This window comes from Haliaeetus leucocephalus, unplaced genomic scaffold (genome assembly GCF_000737465.1).
Source record: "Haliaeetus leucocephalus isolate CR32 unplaced genomic scaffold, Haliaeetus_leucocephalus-4.0 Scaffold840, whole genome shotgun sequence".
NCBI lineage: Eukaryota > Metazoa > Chordata > Aves > Accipitriformes > Accipitridae > Haliaeetus > Haliaeetus leucocephalus.
In genome coordinates, this window is record NW_010973276.1 from 4,537,231 (window position 1) to 4,559,528 (window position 22,298).

The window sequence follows — 22,298 nt, forward strand, 5'->3', positions numbered from 1 at the left end:
AGGGAAGGAAAGGGCTGAGCTGGAAGGACCTTCCTGGCATGTGTGGAGCGCTCCAGGCCAACAGCAACAAGTGCCCTAAAAGAGCTGTGAATAACTGCAGGAGTCGTGGTTTGGACAGCAGGTAAAGCCTGAGACCACCCACCAAAAGATAAGGATGAAGTAAAGCAGCCAGCGACCCGCTCGGCACAAGATGGAGGCCACCCTGGGCACTGAATGGAGGGTCACGTAAAGCAAAGACGCTGTCCCGATGCTTTCAGCAAATAAGGGGGAGGACAAGTTAAGGTTGTCAGGGTAGCCCGTAGAGCAGCAAGCTCTTCCACTCCTCCGTTTGCAACTTTAATGTTCTTTCAAGAATTTGTCCGCCCACAGCATCACTTCACCTGTGCTGTCATTGCCCCAAATGTCGTGCTGCTGAGAACATCATTGTCCCTGTAACACACCACCTCAGCCCTAAATCCCCATATCCCCTTCGCAAACTCAAACCCATTTGTTTAAACGAGCAGGGCTTCCACTAACCTGGAAGACAAGCAGGCAGAGGAGCCCCTCGCAGCCTCCCCTCTGCCAGCCCTGGCAGAGCCCGGGCGCAGGAGGACGGTGGCAGCGCCTGCCAGGCGCGTCCCGCTCGCAAGCCACCTCCCGCGCTGCGGCAGGGACCCGGCTCACCCTACGGCTGGAGCCAGGAGGAAAGCATCGGTGTCTCGGTTTGAAGAGCAAAACCGCTTCTTCGGGGAACGGCACTGGCTTACGGCGACGGAAAACAACCACGAAATTACAGCGCTGGGGAGGCAAAGGTTTGCATGAAAAGGGCACCAGGCACATAACCCATCGGTTTAAGAGCATGTCACAATCCTGCGTCAGGATATTCAAAACCGCGACTCGAGCGACTAAGACATCCCTTGGGTTTACAGAGGCCAAAAGGAGGGGGCCGCCCCGAGCTCACCGAAACGCTCGGGAGGTGCGCGAACAAAATACGAGAGAGACAAGCGCTCATGTGATGTCTCTTAAAAAGGAGTGAACTGTGAAAAACGCCTCTGATTACATTAAGCACAAAGGCAGGGAGGCAAATTTTTAATTGCCCAATTTGGCACTCAGCCAGGGCAGTGGGGTTAGCACCTCCTGGCTTTGCAGAACCAGATTTTAAAGGTAACGGGGGAGCTCATTGCAGAGCCGGCCACCGCTCCTCCCAGCAAAGGAGCTGGTTTGCTGGGGCTGAAACCACACCTGCCTTCCCTGGAACCAGCTGACTTCAGGCAGCTTTCACAGGTACCTCTGAATTATTGCCACAGACTTCCACGGAAACGTGGGACACAGTGACATGGCCTCATGCGACCATCACCCTCTCCCGTTTTTGCATTTCCCCCTGTGGCTGCTGCTCAGCGAGTTTCTTTAGGGAGACCCCCAGGGAGGCAAGAGGGGTCCCCTACCTGGGAGCGCAGGCAGTCGGTGCACAGCTCCCAAACCTCCTCCAGCAGGCTGGGAAGCACCCTGTCACCAAACCCAACAAACCCCAGCGGAACGTAACACTTACTCCATGCCTTTGGAAGTTTTAGCCTCGCACCTTTTTTTTTTTTATTTTTTGCAACACCACCCATCCTCTTTCAACTGCCACATGCAGTAAAGCAAGGTCCCAGTCTTTCCAGCACAGCAACCACACAGAGACGTAGCATTAAGGTCCATGTTAATCCCAGCAGGTGTATTCTCCCTGATTTGAGGATGCTGGAATAGTCCCTACCAAATCCCAACTAGTTCTCAAGAAGGTAGAAAGCCCTCAAGCCCTAGATGCCACTCTAAAAGCAGGATGGAGTTTGCCTTTTGTAAAAAAGGCCTCTGCAGAAAAAAATCCCTGCTTTTATACTAGTACAATACTCAAACGACCACACGAATGCCATCACACACGTGTGACAGTGCCTGCATCAGCACACGTTAGTCCCGCAGAAGCGGGAGGCAGGCAACCGCATCTGCTTTTATCTGCCCTCCGCTAAGCATTGCGTTAAAACACAAAAGTCATTTCACCGCAACAGGCACAGCTACACCAGTCAAAAAGCAGGTGGGCAACAAGTCAGCATGATTAAAGATACTGCAGCGTCCTGTGTTACAAACACAGGGCCAGATCCTGAGCCAGGCTCAGCACCACCCAACACCCACCGCTGTCCAGGGGCACTGGGACACCAAGCCCCTGCTCAGGATGGCTGGGAAAAGCAGGGCATTGCTCCGCAGCTCGGATGTGCCCAGCGAACCTCCTCCTCTGCTTGCAGGAGCCTCAGCTTGGCGATTGGAAGGGTGCGCCCGGGTTGGTGCCGGCGTGGGGAGGGCAGGGCAGCAGGACCCCCCTGCTCAGTCCAGCCCAGGCGGGGAGCGGGTCCTACCCTGCACCCCAGGAACCTCCAGCTCGTTCACTGGGTGACACCAGGTGCGTCCTCCAGCACATGGACAAACATGGGGGAGGGAAAATCCACCACGGCAGCTTCTAAAAAACCTCACTTATTTAAAAATAAAAAATTGAGGGGAAATGAAAAGACAAAAGCCCTTCTCAGCCTGGTGTTATCAAGCAGAGGAAATGAGACTTCTAAAGCTCCCATTCAGAGAAGAGTGGGGGGGAGAGAAATCCCACTCCAGACGCACTTGAGCGAACAGCTTTTGAAATGGAAATGTCGCTCTTCAGAAACATTTAAATTTCCTCCTACTGCCAGGGAGGAGGAAGGAGGCAGAAGAACGAGCAGAGACTCCTCAGCTATGCAAATCCAAACGGGGGGTCCATTCAGGGCAGCACCCCGGCGGCCCTGTCGAGAGGGGATTTGTCAGGGAGTTAATCAGGACCGGCACACGGTATTAATATCAGGAAGTCAACTTGAAGGGTCATCAGGTTTAGAGGGGAGGGGAGGGAATGAATGAAGACAGCTCTATTTAACCACGGCCACAAGTAAGATCTACCTAGAGGCTGCTCGCGCTCCCTCCCTCCGTTCTCCCTGCACAACCATCACCCAAATTACTTTCCCCGAATCACAGAGGTTGAGCTGCCTACTGAGAAGGAGCTTGACTGATGGAAAAAGGAAATGCAAGCAAGACCTGAGACAGTTTGAGCAGTGGCTGAGGTGCATTGTGGGACCAACCCAAACCTCCCCTTACATGCAAGAGCCGTTGCACCAAGCCAGGATCACCAACAACTGCCCTGGGGACTCCCAGCACATGGGGCATAGTTTGACAGGTCCCAGCACCAAACTCCTGCTCACTCCCAGCAGCTCCTCTTCCAACTGCATCAGCTGGAAAAACAGAAGTTACTGCTCCTACAGCAATCCACCGAGCTGCCCTCGCCAACTGCACGCCACCACTTCATTGCTCTAATTTCTTTAGGGTTGCTTAATGTATAGGTTCATTCTAGCTGTGGTCTCAGGTATCTAAAGCAGCACATCAAATACCTCTCATCTGTAAAACCCAGCAATTCTAAGACTACAAGAAAACCGGACTTAATGGCAATACTCCAAAGACTTCCCCTGCCCCCAAAATCTAGTAACTTCCCAAAAGTTCAATTTTTGTCAGTAAACTCTCTTTACTTCTACCAGAACATCTCAGTACACATGCACATGTGATCTCAACTGAGCGGTCTGGAAGCAGACAGGGGTCACTGGTGAATCTGACCTGTGAACTTCACTGGCTGAGACAAAAAAAACCAAGCAACTATTTCATCAGGAATCTAAGCCGATCCGACTTCCATTTTGAGATGGCTGCACTAGAAAACTTGTTTAAGCGTGAAACAAGGCTGCTTAGAAGCTTTTGAAAAATTTTTAAACGAACGTAAAGAACGGGGAGGGGAAGCCCTTCCCTTGAAACAGCTTATCTTGGCCTTTAATGAAGCTTTTAGTAGCCTCATCTGTCCCCAACACACCACTGAAGCCTGTTTAACTCCCCCTTCGTTTTGGCATCTTCCCTTTAAGCGGGTGCTGGCCCTGCACGCTGCGAAGCTCCATCCCCAACACGTGCACGGGACATGGCGGGGACAACACCTCCGCCTGCACCTCCACGGCCCGAGGCACCCGCCAGCAGCCTGGCAGCCCCCCCGGACGCACAAAACGTGTACACCAGCCACGGTCCCAAGCACCCCACAAGCAGCAGTGCTACGACAGCCCGCCAGGACACACGCGGGGATACGGGGCACGGCCCCGGCTGCTTGCAGGCTTCTCCGTGCATTGCGAGAGGCGGGCGTAGCACCGAGCGAGGCAGGCCGCCGCGCGCAGGATACGTGCTGACAGGGGAGCACGGGTGGTGCAAAGCAACCGTCAGCTGCGCCATCAATCAGAGCCCGCCGCCGGCTGCGCTCAATGGTTTATTGTTCTAATAATTGTGCAGACACGTGGAAGGGGGTGCCTCGACATTCGCCGCTTGTTTGAGTAGCCATTTCCTTTGCTGCTCCGCCTGCTTTTCCGTCGGGAGGCCGCATCCTGAGCCCCGGGGGTGGCAGGCGGGGGGGCAGCAGCGCTGGCCATCCCCACCGCCATCCCCACGGCCGGCGAGGCAGGAAGGTGGGAGGAAATAACGTCCCCCAGCAGCAGGAAACGCAGGCGGGTGCTGGTCCAGGCGTGAGCCGTCGGTCCAGCCCTCTGCCTCGACAAGCCCAGAAAAACACGCAAAACAAACCTTTCACAAGAGTTTTGGATTTATCTGGAGAGGCTTTTTGCCATAATGTTTTTTCTGTGCCCAGTCAGCAGGTAGAGACAGTCTCAGGGTGCGGAAACCATTACAGTGTCTCAAGCGCGACACTCCTCGAGCATCACTCAGCTCTGCGATGAGAGCAAGACTGACCAAGGAAAGACCAAATACCAACAAGAGTGCAGGATAAAGCAGCTCCCGAAGGCTCAGGGCAGAAGCACCCTTTCTAATTGCGAACGGCTGTGGGAGTCACTCAAACTGCAAACCTCTGCCCAGGCTGTTCCTGCAGAAAAGCATGAAGCACCCTTGTCTCTCCAGGCCAGGATGTTACAGAAAAAAACCCTGAACATCTCAGCTCCCATAGCAAGAATAAGCCCACAGTGAATTTGTTATTATCTGTTAGCAAAGCAGCAGCTTCCCACCAAGACTGGAATTTCCATCTTGGTTTGGCAGGCACGGGGCTGTGAAATGATTACTGTGTTTACTTTTCCTTTGCTAACTATAAAATCCCATTCCACTGCCCTGCCAAGAATGACTGAAGCTAATAAAATTCAGGCATTTGGAAGAAAGCAATAATAAACCTCCCTTTTGGGGCCTTTATGATGAAATTTCCCCACTCCAATCAGCGATTATGCTGTATTCATGAACACTAGTGATGTCTCCAAGTGCACCCAGATTGACTCAAATCAATATTTAGCTTTGCTCGAGACTGTAAGCCTTTCTCCGTGTGGCTGCTGATGGCAGGATCACTGAACTGCACATCTAGAAGAAGCCTTTGAAAAACCAGCTTACAAGTACATGAGGCAGTGTACATATATATGTGTGTGTGCAACATATATATATATATAAAAGTAGGCTTTTCAGTTACTTAAAAACCTGTGAAAAAGCATATACACATGAAACATTCATGGATGCATGAATTTACAAATCCCTCTCCAAATATATTGAAAGCCATTAATATAATGCACACTATATATTTATATACACATACCTGCCTATTCTTTAGTAGCTTTTAGTGTTTGAAAGACCGTAAACACAGGAACGTTACATCTGCCGCTCTGCCTGCTGCTGAGGCAGAAACACATAAGGTGCTGGGGGCAATCTGCTCTACGTCATACCTGTGATGGCTGGCACGAGATAAAATAACGCAGATCTGAAAAACAACCTGAAATAAAAGCCTGCGCTTGGTTTGGTCGCGTAACCACATGCGACGGCTTGATTTGCGCTAGGCAATGGTTCTTTCTTAACCAGCCATGGGAACGACAGCATCCAAAGCGGAGATCAGAAGGCAGAAACAATCACAGGGAGGAGAGAAATCAGCCACGTCCCTTGTCAGGGCAGCGATCAGAGTTCCAAGGCAAGCCTAGGAAGCGTTACCGTGCAGGCAGAGGAGATGATAAAGTGCCAAGACAGCAGAGAAACCCGCTGCCGAGGTACGCTGGAGCAGGGTGCTGCGAGCTCCGCAGCCCCGGGGGGAACCCCCCGGGACGCGGCAGAGGCACCACGCGCTGAGCGACCCCACGTCTGCTGCCCATCTCCTCTGCTGCTTGGCACTGCCAGAGGACAGGGCTGCGCTCTCTCCCTGCACCTCACAGGGAAAGGTACTGGGTGCAGGATTAAAGGGGCTGCCAGTCCTTGGCCGGGATGAAGGCAAGCAGAAGCTGGGCTGAACATTGGCACAAGCAGAAGATGCTTGGTCAGAGCACTAAGATGACCAAAGAGTAACTAGATCTAGGCCAGGACCGCGACGAGGTGGTTCAGGTCATTTCAGCCCACGCTGCTTCTCCCCCACTAATTTCTGCTTCTGATTCACCAAACCGGGGGTAGGACAGGGCACATCGCTCCCACCCCGAGCCAGCTCTGCCGCTGGGTAAAAGCCCATTTCCAAGGGCAGAGGGAGCAGGCTCCACCACACTCTTGCTCCTTAGCCTCCTGGAAAAAGGCGCCAAGAATTAGAATTACATTTTTCGAGAGCAGCAGAACAAGCCAAGGGCCTGTCAGCTTGTCCTAAAACAACCCCTCTCCACTTGCTGAGTACGCAGCCAGCATTCCTGACGCACACCAGTGTCCATTGCCCCTCGGCCCCCCCATGCAGCGCGAAGCTGCAGAGCATTTCGTGGTGGAACAAGCCAGAAAAACCTCTGAATGTTCTCTGCCTAAAACACAGCCAAAGAGTTTTCACGTTTAAAAAGCAGGTTTGGGTCCAAAAAGAAAGGAGGTTTTCAGCGAGCGATTATAACTAGGCCCTTTGGCACTCAACAGCTCCTCTCTTGTTATCGATGCTAAGGGTGTTGTTAAGAGATGAGGCTCCACGAAGCACGGACGTGAAGTCACGGAGCTTTAGCAAGGGCTGTTGCCATGTTCAATATGTTATTACAGCTCCATCACCACAGGCACAAAGAGCAGCAACTCGTCTCTGCCAAATCCATCTCTGAAATCACTCCTCCACTCCATCCCCTCCAGCAGCAGCAAGCAAACACCATCGATTGCTGTTGCATCTCCTCCACGGCTTTCCACCCAGCGCTGGGAAGGAAGGCTTTAGCATGAAATACCCTCCTCCTCAAAACACAGCACGCAAAATTAATCTGATCGGTGTCACAACTCACTGGCTTTTGTTGCGTGAGTCAGAACTGTGGACGGGCTGCATTTCATAATCATGAAAAAGTACAGCACCAAAAATGTGCTTGGTGCTGTACGTTCACGGAGAAGACAGCCAAGCTGCTCCCACCAAACCCCTCGCCCTCCCCAGGCAGACCCTGGGCAAGGAGGGGCGTGCAGGGATGCCGAAGAAGGAGGGAGGCTGAGTTCATCTGTGAGAAGACATACGTGCTCGCGAATCGGTAACAACCTCCTGCTGCTCTGTAGCCTGCACTGACCAGCCAGATGACGTGGAAGCGAGAAGAACCACATACCCCATCCCAGAGCACGCCTGGATCCGGCAGAAGCCAGAGCAATGCTCCATGCCTGGCAGCACCTACACCCCCTCCCAGAAGATGAGGGGAAGAGAAGAAACCCAGATCAGGTCGAAACTGCAGGGAGAGAAGAATATAGCCAGGACTCTTGGTACCAGGACTGAATTCTTCCCTGGAAATTTATTCCAGGTGGGCATTTCTTTTTTACCACAAATGTGCAAAACCGCATCGACCGCAGATGGACAGCAGGGGTAACTGGCACAGCCCTCCTCACCCTGCACCATCCCTGTGCTTTGAAGCAATACATGGGAGTCTGGTGCCGGTTCCTGCCACACGAACCCCATTTCCCAAGGCCCACCCGAGGACTGACAAAGTTAAGTAGCAAACTAGCTTTGCTCTCCTGCATTTCCAGGACATAACAGGGCACATAAGAATCGTTGCTATTAAAGAAAAAACAGATAACATGTAAAAACACTGCAAAGATGGAGAAGAAAAATCTCCATGAACCCACGCAGCACACCCAGCTCTCAACGCCGCCTTGTTGCAAGCAGAAAAAAATGGCAATATTTCTTCCAATTACAGAGGTGAGGCACACAAAGTCAAGGGACTTTCTTTCCCTCAAGCAGATCAGGTGAGATGTCGCACTGCGCGAGCCTTGTAATATTGACTGAATGGAACAGAAAAGTCCAATTATGTAAATGATGAAGCAGGCTCCCGAGAAGCAGCCAGCCTTATCATGCCGCCCTTCTCCACTGCTACGGCTTGAAAGGCAATTTAAAAGGTTGTTTTGGATGTCGATCACCACAAACGAGCCGAAGAAGTGCGAAACAACAACCTGCGCTTGAGGCAGCATCAGTTCACCCGTTGGTTTTCCAGCCATACTGAGCCTCGGCCATGCTCTCCACTGCTCGGGGAACGCCGCGGACTTGGAGCAGCTGGGGCAGGGGAGAGCTGGGCTGCAGGCGGCTCGGGGAAGGTCAAGCTCAGTTTTTACATCCTGCCTCCAGAGCGTTTCCGCAGCCCGTGAGGGCTTTCCCTGCCGTGCCCGGATCTCTCAGACCATAGTTCAGTTCTTTGGCCATAGGAACTTCAGCTGAAAAATGGAATAAAATCAGTTGTCTTGTCAATCACAGTGCTCCTTCCCTTCACCCCGCCACCCCAGGGCCAGCTGGAGGAGCCGAACATTTCACAACGCCTAACAGCGTCTGGTTTTCAAATGAAACCAGCACGAGCCCATGCATGGGGCAGAGCATCCCATTCCAGATACAACACTCCTCCAGCTGTTTGTTCCTTTGGCTCCCTGTCCCAAGCTGGTGCACGGCACAGGCTGCTGACAAGCCCTCGCAGCCATCCTGGCATGGCCGCTGCGCAGCAGGCGATGCAACGAATTCCTGCGCATGCCGCGAGAGCCAGGGCGCTTGCACAAGGCAGCCACGCGCTCCCAAAGGTGTATGTTCACGTGCAGGTGAGCAGGGGTCAACACACTCACACTCATCCTCCTGTGATTTGGAAATGATCTTCACAGAGCAGGGAGGAAAGCAGGGGAAGGGAGAAATCCAGCCAGAAGTGTTTGCACTGTGACAATGTGAACAATGCAAATATTTCAGCTTTTAAATATCTTTGGAATGACAGAGAATGCCAACATCTCCCTCATCTTCCCAGAAATAGCCCTGAATCATTGCTGCCCTAACGCAAAGTCGCCCTCCCCCCTCCCTCCCCCACCCCACCAAATCATTTTTGCAGGCAGATTTTTATCAGGCACAAGTTGACAGCGTGAGCAACTGCACAGCAGATGGGTGGATGTCGAACACGTTGCAGGAGGATCCTCCTACAGCTGCTGAACTCAACAACCCCACACCACTCGTTCCTGATGGGCGCCCAACTGCACCACCAGCCTCAGGACCACGGGAAAAACCCAGCTTGCCTCCCGGCCAAGAAGGCTGCAAGGAGAGTTAATAAGAAATGCTGTTCTCTGCAGGGGAAGGAGGATGAAAGCAGGGAAGACATAGGTATGTTTGTACCCTCTAAAATTGTTTTATTTCATTGCTCAGACCTGAGGTTAGAGCCACTTCCATAGAAGTCTGCTCCTCCAAGAAGCGGTTGGGAAGCCATGCAGCATGCGCAGGCTTTGCATCAAGCACCCTGCAGTCCTTAGGGCGAGAACTATTCTTCTTGTGGCAAGATGTTTGAGGCATTTCACCTTCCACAGTGTAAGAATTATTATTCTTCTCGTGGCAAGTCGTTTGAGGCATTTCACAGGGCTGATCAAGCCATGGTCTGGCACAGAACTCTGCATCTCACTTGGGTTTTGGATAACCTGGAGTGAGTGGCAGGGTGCTGGCAGCATCAGCGTGTCTCCTCTCCATCAGCGCTACCGCAGCTCCACAGGATCCCTCTGCCCAGGCAATCCCGCGGGGCTCACTGGCAGCCATCCCCTCCCCAGCAGATGTGGGCATAGCCACAGCTGGCCAAGGAAACAGCTCACTCTCCTGCAACAGAGGTGCACGGCCAAGGAGGACAGCCCTGTGCTGTCGCTGGGTCCCTGCTTGCAGATGTTCATCAAAAGCCCCAGTAACGAGCCCAGAGCTCTTTTTCCCCAAGTGAAAAACAACCTCCGGTAGGGAAAGGAGAGCCCAGCGTGATCCACAACCGCAGACTCCGAGGCTACGGGAGGACACGCGCCCAGGGACGGCCGACGCTCACAGCTTCATTTCGTTCTCCAGCCCCTCTGCGCTATTGTTCCACGGCAATAAATCACAGGGAGGCGCTGGAATTCAGGGCTGGTTTCTACAAGAGGAAGCCTGGGGTGCAGGAACCGAGATGCCGCCTCGCTTTCGCTTGCTAATTCCCTCGGCAGCCACCGTGCTCAGCGCCTTTGAGTGCTCCGCTCCCACGCATCCCGTCGGAGCGCTGTGGCTCTCCCAGTTCAAAGCACTGCTGCGTTTCCACCCCCTCTGCTCCCTTCCCCCAGCACTGGATTACTCAATTAGAGATTATGCTTTTGCCAGTTACCTCCAAGCCAACTGGGGCTTCTGCCAAGGTCAACACAAGTTCCAGCCAGTTTCATTAATAACTGTGAGACCAACCCACTGGAAACTCTGAGAGGTTAATCCCAGCAACAGATCAATGTTCCCATAACAAAGCCCCAGAGCAAAAACACAACTGGTGATGTACCAGCCGGCCAGCCCAGCTATCCGCACTGGGAGCTGTGGCGCTGCCCCTCCGAGCATCCCTCCCCATACTGGGGCAAACTCTGCTGCCGGAGTCCCCAGCCTCCCCCGGCACATTCGGCAAGGGATGGAGCAGGTACCAGTGAAAAGTGCTGCCAAGGCACCGGCCCGTGCGGCGAGGAGGAAGCAGAGCTCCCGAAAGGCCTTTCGGTTGTCCTCGGTGCTCTGCCAGCCTGCGGCCAGGGCAGGGGTTAGCAGGCTAGCCAAGAGCCTTTCCATCCCACAGCCTGTTTTCCAGGAGTTTATTGTAAATTGGGCTCTGGAACGGGCAGCCAGTACAAAATTTGGCATGTACGCTGCTGGCTTCAATGCATCATTAAAAAGGCATTTTAAACGTGTTAATTCCTTCTTTTTCAATTAATTGCTTTTAAAGCTACATTAACGTGCATCAAAGCAAAATACCCTTTGCCCTAATTTCTGCTTTGCCATACATATTTCCCGGCCTTGGTGCTGCCTTTTCTAAGATTCCCCCCTTCCCTTTTCTATCCCATTTTTTAGTCCAGAGCACAACAAAAACACTCATGCAGAAAGGGAAGAAATTAAAACCCTTCAACAATGTAAAGCGGAGTCCAAGTCCTAACAACACATGGCTTCTTAATAGCCTTCTTCCATCAATAGTTGTTAATTATTTTACAAAAGAGGGAAGTGGCATTGTCCCTTGTACAGATGGGGAAATCTGAGATACAGAAAGGGGAAGAGACTTACCCGGTGACCAGCGGCCTGCCAGGGCAGATGGCAGCAAGGTTCAGGTTTCTTAAGCCTCCACCCAGCCCCGTACCCGTGGGACTACATGGCTCCCCGTAAGCATATTCCTGCTGGAGCAATAGGCTACGCGTAAGTGCAGCCAGACAGCCCTTGCAAGGGGACTAAATGCAGAGCACGACTGACTCACATCCTATAGGAAGGAGCAGCAAACCACATACGTGGTGGAAAAGCAGTCTCAGAAATGGGAAGAAGAACAAGTGGAAGCACAACGGGAATAAGAGATGGAAGGGGAGAGACAGGACTAACCTCCAGCTCTGGAGAGGGGAGAGCAGGCGCTGCTGGACCAGACGCGCCACGCTCGCCGTCCCTACGGGGCAGGATCGCACGCAGCACCAGCTGCGCACGTATGCGCAGAGACAGGGGATCATGCAGATACATTACTGGCCTGCTCTGGAGCCGTCTGTTTTACTCCTATCTGCTGTTACGTGATGGAGGTCCGTGACTTTCTCTATCGGAAAGAAAGCAGAAGCCACCGAGGGTCCTGGGAACCAGCTCCTGCATCTCTGCCAAGAGCACACCCAGCAAATCTGCATCACGGCAGCTCTTCCAGAGAATCTCACATCTAGGCTTGCAGTGATTGAAAAAACAGTCCTGCTTTAGTTTTGCCTGGTTATTCTCAGCCAGCTCAAGGGAGCACCTTCTTGGAGGCAGCGTCAGCCCACGCTGGCACAGAGGGCACGGGGAGATTTCATTTCTCCCCCAGGAGACTGAGCTCACCTCCTGGCCACGTCCAGCGGCAGGAGCCCAGGACTACGGCACTGCAGCAACATGACAGCAATCCCTCTTGCAGGGAAAAAAGATGCTGAAGTGGGGGAAAGCAGGCATGAAAACAACCTTCTGCTCCCCGGCTTGAAAAGAAACACCAGTGTTCAAGGATATGAGCAATACAAGGTTCATAAGGAAAGGTAATATCTTTTACTAGACCAACTGAGATTTAGCTGTAAAGCTGCTGCTTTGGAAAGGCACGCTGCCCAAAAGCATGTCTGTTTTCACCAGATATAACACGCTGATCTAATAGAAGACATTACCTTCTCCTTACAAACTAAGCCTCGCTTGGAGTGAAGCTGCAGTGATCCTGAACGGGGTAAAGGGGCCCAGCTCACCCCACATTTGGGAGAGGTAGGAGAGGAATAAAACACCTAAGAGATCCACTTCTCTTCAGGAAAAAAAACCCCTGGAACCTGTAACCAGCATTTGCCACACCAATTACTTCATCTGTGTTCAGAGCACAGATCATGGCCCAAAACAAAGGCCTTGGAAATGTGCAGGAATGGTGTTAACTTCTCTCCCCTGGGCTGAAGGTTGGCAAATCCTATGTAACCGGTAGTTATCAGGGACGTGCTAAACTCACACCCCATCACAGACCTGATTCTGCGTCTCAGCTCCACCGCTGCTCTGAAACCAACAGAGACCAACAGGTATCCACTGCCTGAGAGCAACATCCATTGCTGCTGCATTCATTATGACCCTTGGGACGGACAGTCAGGCTGGCACCCAGAGTGTATAACCAAACTCCTACTCTTTTTATCGAGGGTATTGTGGAGCTCTTTACTGTGAAAAACTAGCTGAATCTGCAAAATCACCATGAAAAGCAGTCCTATAGTGCTGTTACTCTGATGAGTAAATTGAGCTCCTTGCCACGCAGTGACTGCAACAACATGGAATGGGGTAAGGGGTAAGCGAACAACTCCTAGGATACCCTGTCTAAACAACTGCCAGTGTGTTTAGTAATACCGGGCTCACGTGGTGCATCTCACCCGAAGAGCTCACCCAGCCTGCACAGCTGCCCTAGATAAAGTATCGAACGACTTCGTCAGGCACTGAGTCAGCAGCACAGATGGAACAGCAAATTTCTCTCTGGCTGTGGTCACTGGGGCACACATCCTGCCACCACACGCGTGCCACCGCTCCGGTCCACGCGCAGCTTGCAGATGTGCGGAGACCTCTGGCTCTGCACCCACCTTGCGGAGTGCTTGCAGGAAGGGAGGAAAGCTTGCAGAATAACCCCTGAGAACAGAGGACATGCTGAGCAAGCCAGAAAAACACGGTGCTGCTAGAAGTGAAGCATGGCCCAGTCTCCACAGGGATGGAGCAGAGTGGGAATTAGCCACCAGGACGGGCTGCATCGTGACATGTTGGTTTAGGAGGTCACATCAGCCAGGCAGAGGAGCTGATGGCAGTCATGGAGCTCATCACAGAGCCTCTCAGGAAGGTCTTTATCAGCTGTTCTAGATGGTGATTTACACCATCGGAGCCCAGTGCCGAATTCAACTGGCTTAGCATGGATGCAAGAAGCAGTTTTACATGTGTAAATAGCCCAGATGTGTAAGTGTCTAGAGCTTGTGGCCAAAGACCAGTCTCAGCTCTTTGCACTCCCTCTGGACCAGCACACGCAGAACACACTGAGGCTCAGGGCGATGCACAGATCAGCTGCGGGAGCTTTACCATGACTTTAATATCCACAAGCAGTTTATAGACTAGTCTGAGGCTGACTGCTCAAGAATAAAGCCAAAAGACTGCTATTAATCCAATTTCCCAAGCTGCAAAAGGCAGATATACCTTCAGAATGGTGATCGTACACCCCAGACTTGCCTTCTGCTCCCAACCGCTTGAACTGCGCTGAGATCATCCCAGCCTTGCAGTAAGCTCCATCAAACCCATTCTGGTAACAGCCCCTGCTAGTTTTGAGCAACTAATCCCAGCTCCACCTAGGCTCTCACCAGTCAGGGACACCACATTTTTTTCTTCCTTCCAGACTCTGAAATTACAAATGGCTCCACTAAAAGCATAATCTTGTCTTGCTGAATTGTATCTCACAGCTTTCTCTCTCTCTCTCTCCCTTTCATTAACAAATGTTTTAAGCCCCATAAAATGCATGTAATTCTTGGAAATGTGTCACAGATCAAGAAGCAAATGCAGCCCCTGAACTCACCAACTAATGCCTCAAGAGCAGCTTTGCCTATTAGAAACAAATAGCTGAGACAATACGTGGTTTTCTGGTGAGAGGCAGAACAGAACTGCTGATGGAAATAACGTGCAGACAGAAAAGCCATCCTCGTTTCCTCACATCTTTGGAGAGGGATGTTTTTTGTTTCATGGCCAACAGTTTATTTTCCCCATCAGCCACCCAACCCAGCATCCCCCAAATATACTCTACGGTTCAGAGCCACCACGTGTCGGTGGCATGGAGAGCAGAATCCTGGCTGGTCACAGCATAACCTTGTTAAGACACATCTCAAGGGAGCAGCAAAGACAGGACATAGAAGGGCCACAGCACCTCGGAAGCATCTTTTCCAAGGCAACACACTATCAAGAGCTAAAGGACAGCAAGCTGATGTGGCTGGTGCCTTTCTCATAGTCTCAGACTTCAAGTGTGGCTCTTAAAAAAGAGCTGCTCCATCCCTTCCAGCATCAGCTCACCATTCCTAATCAGCAGTCACTGCAGCCCCCTCCTCCAGGAGATCCAGCCAGGCCTCCCTTGGCATCTGAACTACCCCAAAGTTAAATGTCCTTCTCACTTGAGACAGGCCAGAGGGATCTCACGTAAGGCCCACCAGTACTGTATGGATAGGAGATGTATGAATATCCCAGCACTCCCAAGCAAGAGCTTTCTCACCTGCATATTATTTCAGTTAGCTCCTATAGCGATAGAGCAAACCATCCCCATCACCCTGGGTAAGGACATGACTTCTCATTTCACTGAGAGCTGAGACATCTCTGAAGCCCAGCCTGCAGCTGCATTAACCCTCGGCGCTCGCAGCAGTGGAGCTCGCATTAGCAGCGCAAGTCAGCTGCCCCCAGCATGCTGACCCAGCAAGACTTTCCTGCCAACCAGGAACATGTCCAAGCTTGAGGTAAAAATCAAATACAATTTACCCCAACAGAGCACGAAAAGTAAATCCAAATAGGCACACAAGCAAGGGATTTCTCTTTGCAACCTTTATCACATGCGCAGAGGGGACAATCGCAAGTAAACAATTTGCTTTGTTAAATGAGACTAAGACAAGGGAGGCTTTCCTGGGGAAGATTATATTAAAGAACCACCAGCAACCGATTCAAACCCTTCAAACACCAATATTAAATAAAGAGATGTGATAAGGGAGAAAGGTCAAGCAAAAATCAAATCAGGGCACAGTATCCAGAAAAAACAGACATGACCATACCTAATTAAGCCTACAGGGGCTTCCAAATTGTTCTGGTGCATCTAATAGCCCAGTAAATGCAAGCCCATGACTACAACAGTCATGGGGAAAGCCAGTATGCTTCTGTCTCCCCAAAGAGGTCACCCCATCTCAGTGAATATCATCCAACACCATCAAGCACTGCTTGATGCATCAGGAGCCACCACCTACACTGATTTCAGTAGCGGCTCAGACCCTCAAAGGTAGCTCTACACAAGCCAAGGGGATCCCATCACACAGACCCCACACCCAGCTAGCATCCCAGCCCATTGCCCCCTTACCTTTGAGAGGTCCTCTGTCCCTCCCTGCTGGCTCTGGTTCAGGAGAGGCGAGTGCCGCATCAGGGGGTCCTGCAGCAGATCCAGGCGCGGCCTCTTGGTTTCAATGAACTCCAAGTCCGACGGCTTGGTCAGGTCAGAGAGATAGGAATGCGCCTCGGTTCTCAGGTGCAACTCCTGAGATCTGGGGACAAAGAGAAAGGAGCCTTTAGAAAGCAAGCCACCTGTGCTTTCCCCTGCTCTACAACTGCAAGCCACTTGAGGAGGACAGAGGGCTCAACTTCTGCCCATTTCCCAGAAGATGCATGAAGGGAGGCCAGGCAGCCCTGGACTCCAACACCTCAGGTCTTTGCAGACCCACGATGCTCCATAGCTCAGTCGCTGGGCACGGTGCATCTCCTGGAGCGCTCGCTGCACGCAGGCAGAACCAGGCATCACCTGGGGGAGCGGGACATGGGGCACACCATCGCTGCTACCCTCCAAGGCCAACAGGCCACCCTGCCACCCCTCTCCTCACTGCCGCGTCACCTGGAGGGCCCGCTGTCATCTCCTGTCCCACCACACAAGGTGGGTGGCTGTTCCTACACCAGGGCAAAGTGAACAAGGCTGTAGGTTTGAGCCTTCCCTGTCATGCCACGTGGGTCGGGCTGGCCAGAAAAAGCCAAAGCTCGGAAAAATCCTCAGAACTGGCCCATAAATCCCCCCGTGGCCCCTCAGAGCAGGCGGAGCTCCCTTCTGCCGCGTTTGGCTTCTTTAGTCAATGGTACCTGCACCACTGTTTATATTTAGCATCTTCTATAGGAATACCAAAGATCATATGCTGGGGAAAAAAAGCATACTCCTCCATGGCTAGACAGTAGGGATTTATTTTTCCAGGATGAGGGAAGAAAGAAACCAGCCACATGTAGTTGCACGTCTCTGACACAGACCTGGCAAGCTGTAAAGGCGCATTATCCAGTGATAGCAACTGCACCAATGAGTCACATCAGGCTCAAATATCTTTCACCTGTTAAACATGATGCAGTTGGTAATACCTGGAAATTGGGTTTGGTTTTGCTTTTTTAAACAAATGTAAAACTTTTTCTGTAGCTTTATTTTTCCTAGCAGGATTCCCTTGTGAGAATTGTAAAGGGATCCTACAAAAATACATTAAACTTTTTACTGTGCCCAAGGATCAGCTTTGCTGCAGCAGCTCCAAGGGTGTGTTTTTAACACTTCAGGCAGAAGTCTCTTAAAAAAATAAAAATAAAATGAAGCACAGGAGATTCACGGCTTGGAAAAAAACATGACATTTTTTCTTTTCCCCTTAAACAAGACTGTTCAAGTTCTCCCGAGTTGCGCGGTAAAGCATCCTCCCCAGTTACCAAACACTGACAAACTAAACAGCCTTTGAAGCTACTCAAAAGGGAGGAAGGGAGGGGATGCATTTTGCCAAGAGCAAGCATAAAAGACAGGGGGTCTTGTGCATCATTTGGCCCCCACCCACAAACTGCAACTGCTGACATTACTTTTTACCTAGCTAATTAAATATCTCAGAAAGGATGACAAAAAGGGAAGGACCCAGAGCGCTCTGAAGCCAGCAGGAGTCTTCCAGCAGCTGTAACGGCTCTGGACCGCATCCAGAGAGAGGAGGAACCCCAGTGAAAGCCACCTTCTCAGGGGGCACCACCTCAGGCAAAGCCCTCTGCCCTCCCCTGCAGCAGCGTGGCAAACTCAACCCTGCTTCAAGGAAGCAAGACAAAGATTTTTTTTGTTGGTTTCTTGGTGTTTTTTTTTTTTAATTTAAACATCAACAGCAGGCACAAAACATGTGCACGCCAAACTCTGCCGCTGTGGGTTTGGCACAGGTGGCTGGTGCTGGGATTCGGGCAGCAGCTTTGCTGCTGACACACAGAAACAGAATCTGGCTCGTCCTCTTCCTCCTCCCCAGCAAAAAGGGGATGGGAGAGCGGGGAGGCTCTGGCACTGCCTTTGCCACTCCAATCTCCAACCTACGTAAGAGCAAACGCACAGCTCGCGCAGCAAACTTTTCAGAGCAGAACAGCTCTTAAATTTGGCATTGAAGCACACAGCTCGCTTCACCTGCAAACACTTTCACACTGAATGATCCTCAACTTTTCTCAGCAAGCCCAGAAATATCTCCTGGCACCTCTCAAGTTTCCTGCTGGCTTGTCCCAATCCCTTGTGCAAACCCTGCCTGCCCACAGCTGCATGCCGACATTTTGGGCTCTGCTGTAAAACCCAGGAACAATAAGCAACTGTTGAGCTGGGCAGGTGCTAAAATATTCCAACACCCAAGGCTCTGCTGTACCGAGGCAATTAAAAATCAGATGTATTTTTTTTTACTTTTTTTTTTTTAATGCCATATTACCAAGAAGCTGCTAATTGACACAGGACGGCTCTGAGACCTCTGCAGTTGTCAGGAACCCAACAATCTGACACAACTGCTACGCTCAGAAAAAAACATGTATTTTTAAGATAAGAGCAACACTCAGCTTTACAAAGGCAGTTACTTACAGCGAGGCAGGGGCCATGCCAGGGAAAGCAGCTGCAGTGTTATAGGGTGCTATTTTATTTCCATTTCCACATCCATTGGAACTGCTATTAACTTTATCCACTGGAATTTCCAGCCGCTCCCGAGATCACTTTGCCCGACACAACCCGCTCAGCCTGTCCTGGCTGCAAATACAAATGCTCCTGCTTGAAGCCTTCACACCTTTCACTCTTTACATCCACACCTGCAGCGAGCTCTTTACAACAGACTTTTATACAGTCATGACATTGCTGTCAGTGTAAAAATAGCCCTGCCTGAAAAACCCTCCCGTTACACTGAGTTTGGGGTTTTGCTGCATTTTCTAAATAGTTCCCACCTGGCTGGTTTATTCCAGAGATTCCTGCTTTGCTGAAAGGAAAGAGTGTTTTTAATTGCATGTGAGTTATGCATGACTATATGAAATAAACCAAATGCCAGCGTTAATTATGAAGTGGGGCTGGTTAGTCTTCACCTGGAGTCCTTCACCACAAACACTAAACTACTTAAAAGAAGTGGAGCAGCGTGAGATCTGCTGACGCACCGAGACTGGGTGCCCAGGGTTTGCCCTGACCTCCAGCCATCCACACACAGCTCTGCTTTGGGCAGGTCTGAGTCCAGAAGACCAAGATAACCCAAGATTAGACCTTTGGTTTATTACTAATCTGACAAACTAATCACACCCTACCAGCTGCAGAGTCACATTACTCATTCACCAGGGATGTTTCCTCAGCAGATTCACATGGGGCATTAGGAAGGTATGAGCAGATAAAAACCTACAGCAAGCGTGGGGCACCTGCAGCTCGCTCCAATGCATGCAGGTCCCTGGGACCTACGGAAACATCTTCTGCTACACTAAACCTATACCAGAACCAGCTGAGCACGAGATGGACTGAAAAAAGGAGTTGACGGCTAGCTGGGCGCAGAGGAAGCTGAGAGTCTCTCTCTCCTGGGAGAGAGGATCAAACAAGACATCCTGAGCTGCCTTTGGGGCTTGTAAGAGCAGCCCTGATGAGATCTAAATGGATCTTGCCTTTATCTTCTTTACTTTGCTGAAGCCAAATCCCAGGGAAATGGGCAAGTACAAACTTTAAGAGGTCAGAGGACTCTCCCACCCCACTAACCCACCTCAGAAGCACACTGCCTGGCTCTTCAGAGCAGCACAACCCTCCCCTGCTCTTCAAACCTTCCCATGTCTCCATCAGCTGAGCAGCAGAAGGTGGCAGCAGGAGGAACGACTGCTATTCTGCAACATCCAGCAAACCCAGCTTAACTTCACGGAGATGTGCCGCCTGCACTAAGGGCTCAAAACACCAGTAGTGACTCTGAGCCGGCTCCCACCAACTTCCCAGCAAGGGCACATTTTAAGTTTTGCTCTCATCTGCAAATATCGTTCCCTACATCATGGGGCCAAACAACATAACCAGGCTGGAAAACTGGCTCTCGCTGTCTCTTGGAATCAGAACCAAGACAAATGATTGCCTTGCTGCAGCTGTTTATTTCCGACGGCTGAGATGGTTTGGTGGGAAATTGTCTCCAAAAATAAGTTTTTTTTAAAAAAAAGTGTCCAGCCGCCACAGGTACAGACAGACAATAAAATGCTTTTGAGAGCGAGTAACACAGAAAACCACTACTGTTGAAGTGAATTATTTATAGCCAATGCTAAGACTTGTCAGAGGTTTCAGCAACCCCTTTACAGCTAACCATAGCCAGAGTGGGAGACTGGGCAAATTGAGACCTGTTAAAGAGAGAAACGGGAGGATTTGTAGGTGGCAAAGCTGCCACCAGGCAGCTGGAAAAACATGTACAGGGCCAGCTGATATATTCCCTCTGTCATATAGGCGGAGAGGAAGAAAAAACCATCATGACTTAACAACAGAGGCCATGGGAAGAGCAGCCTGTCTGGGTGGGGAAGGTGGAGCTCCCACACCCTCAGCAATGTCTGCCAGCAGCAGGACTGAGTCTTCACAAGCCAAACATGTGGGACAGCCCCAAGCAGGATGCTTAGCTCACCGTGTGGCCCAGCTCAAGGACTCCCAGGTCCTCATGAGGTCTGACTGAGCACCTGTGACCAGACGGCCCCACGTGCATCCTCTTGATGCTCTGGCTGTGCATTCCCACGCAAGAGCAGGTAGCTGTGCCTCAGCCACCCCACGCAACCCTCTTAGCCAACTTCTTCCAAGCCAACTGTAATTTAGATGAGAGCAGATGCTTTATTTAAAACTTGCATATTGAAGATCCCCATACACAGAGCCTGAATTATTCATGGACAGGACCAGCAGAAGCTTTAACACTGTGCCACACAATGGCATTGCCTCACTCAAGAGGAGGAGTATTTGTGTCTCTCCACAAGCTCCTCCACATGCTTTCTTCAGGCATCCAAAACCTGGAGCCTCACAGGAAAGCCCTCTTGGCAGTCCTGGGTGACTGGAGCACTCCATGAACTAACGGCTTCAGGGACATCCCATGTTTCACCAGGCCTGCTGCATACATTGCAAGATCACCTTTCCTCCCCCAAAATAAATCTGATTCGAGGTTATGCATGGAGAAGGTGCATCATGAACTCTTACCCCTTCATCCCAGCCAAGGCAAAGCCCAGGCTTCCCCTCACACCTCCCTGGCAGGGCACACTGGCCCATTCCACAAAGCCTAGTGTCCCTACATCTCTGGGCAGCCTCAGTCACCCTCCATGCCCACCCGTGGACATGCCCACAGCCCACACCGGAGCAGAGGGTACTTGCAAGACAAGGCTCGTCACCAAGTGTCTACACACCAGCATCTGCCCTTTCCAGACATTATTTTCCCACGTTCATTTATGGGGAGGGAAAAAACACAGCTCCCAGAACATCGTTTCAAGTGTGAAAAGACACAAAGATGTATGGTTGCAGGGATTTCAGCCGCACCGCCGCTCACGCCTGAGAAAAGGGTCACCTTTAAAAATGGAAACTTAATTAAAGACCATAAATAAAATCAGATCGGTCGCGCTGTTAACTCGGGAGCAGTTGGTGCCATTTGGCCCAGCACAGATGAAGACCGAGAACTGCACGTGATTTCCAGCGGCCACGCACACCGCCCCGGCTTCCCACCGCTCCCTGGGCTCCTCAGCCAGCAGGATTAATCACATTCAATAAGCACAGTAATTAGGCCTGCTCTCATGCTATATTGCACATGGCTATCTCGGATGGCTGCAGAAACACAGCAGCTGCTTAACGTACCCTAAATGTCTTACTTCAGATCAGCACCAGGCAAACGTCTTCAAACTCCTCAGGACTGCTAAGCAGAAGGGCTCCAAAAAAGGTCTCCTGAACTGGGAAAATAATCTCCTATGAAAATAGTGACTCATCTTATTCTGGATAAAGGCAGAATATAAGCAGTATGCATGTTAACGCAGTATTTACAGCCACGTTTTCTGCCAGAGAAGCCATTATCCACCCCAGCATTCCTGCATTAATACGGAACCTTGCTCTAAAATCCTAACGCATGTGAAAAGTCAGAAAAAACCCAGTTCCTTGATTTTTCAGACCCCTCACCCTGCTGGCACCTGCCATTTAACACTCAACCCAGTTTTTCTCACCTCTTTTGTGGACCAAAATATATATATAGGAGAGGAAAAAAAAAACCCTAGTCCTTGTCACCTTGCCAGGACATTCCTCTGCAAGTATTCATGGTACGACTTGTACCAACAGCAGATCCTGAAATACCTCTCTTCGCTCCTGCAGTCCAGTTGGCACAGCCAACCGAACAAGCTAAGGGGAAGT

At 51.1% G+C, this 22,298-nt stretch overlaps 1 protein-coding gene across 1 annotated transcript in view; it reads right to left on the bottom strand.

The window, feature by feature from the left end:
• NCOR2 (nuclear receptor corepressor 2) overlaps positions 1-22,298 on the bottom strand; it is a 179,768-nt gene that overhangs the window by 139,041 nt on the left and 18,429 nt on the right. The window contains exon 3 of the mRNA XM_010582247.1: positions 16,014-16,194. Within this exon, the coding sequence (XP_010580549.1) occupies positions 16,014-16,194 (181 nt within the window). The remainder of the gene's footprint in view (positions 1-16,013; positions 16,195-22,298) is intronic.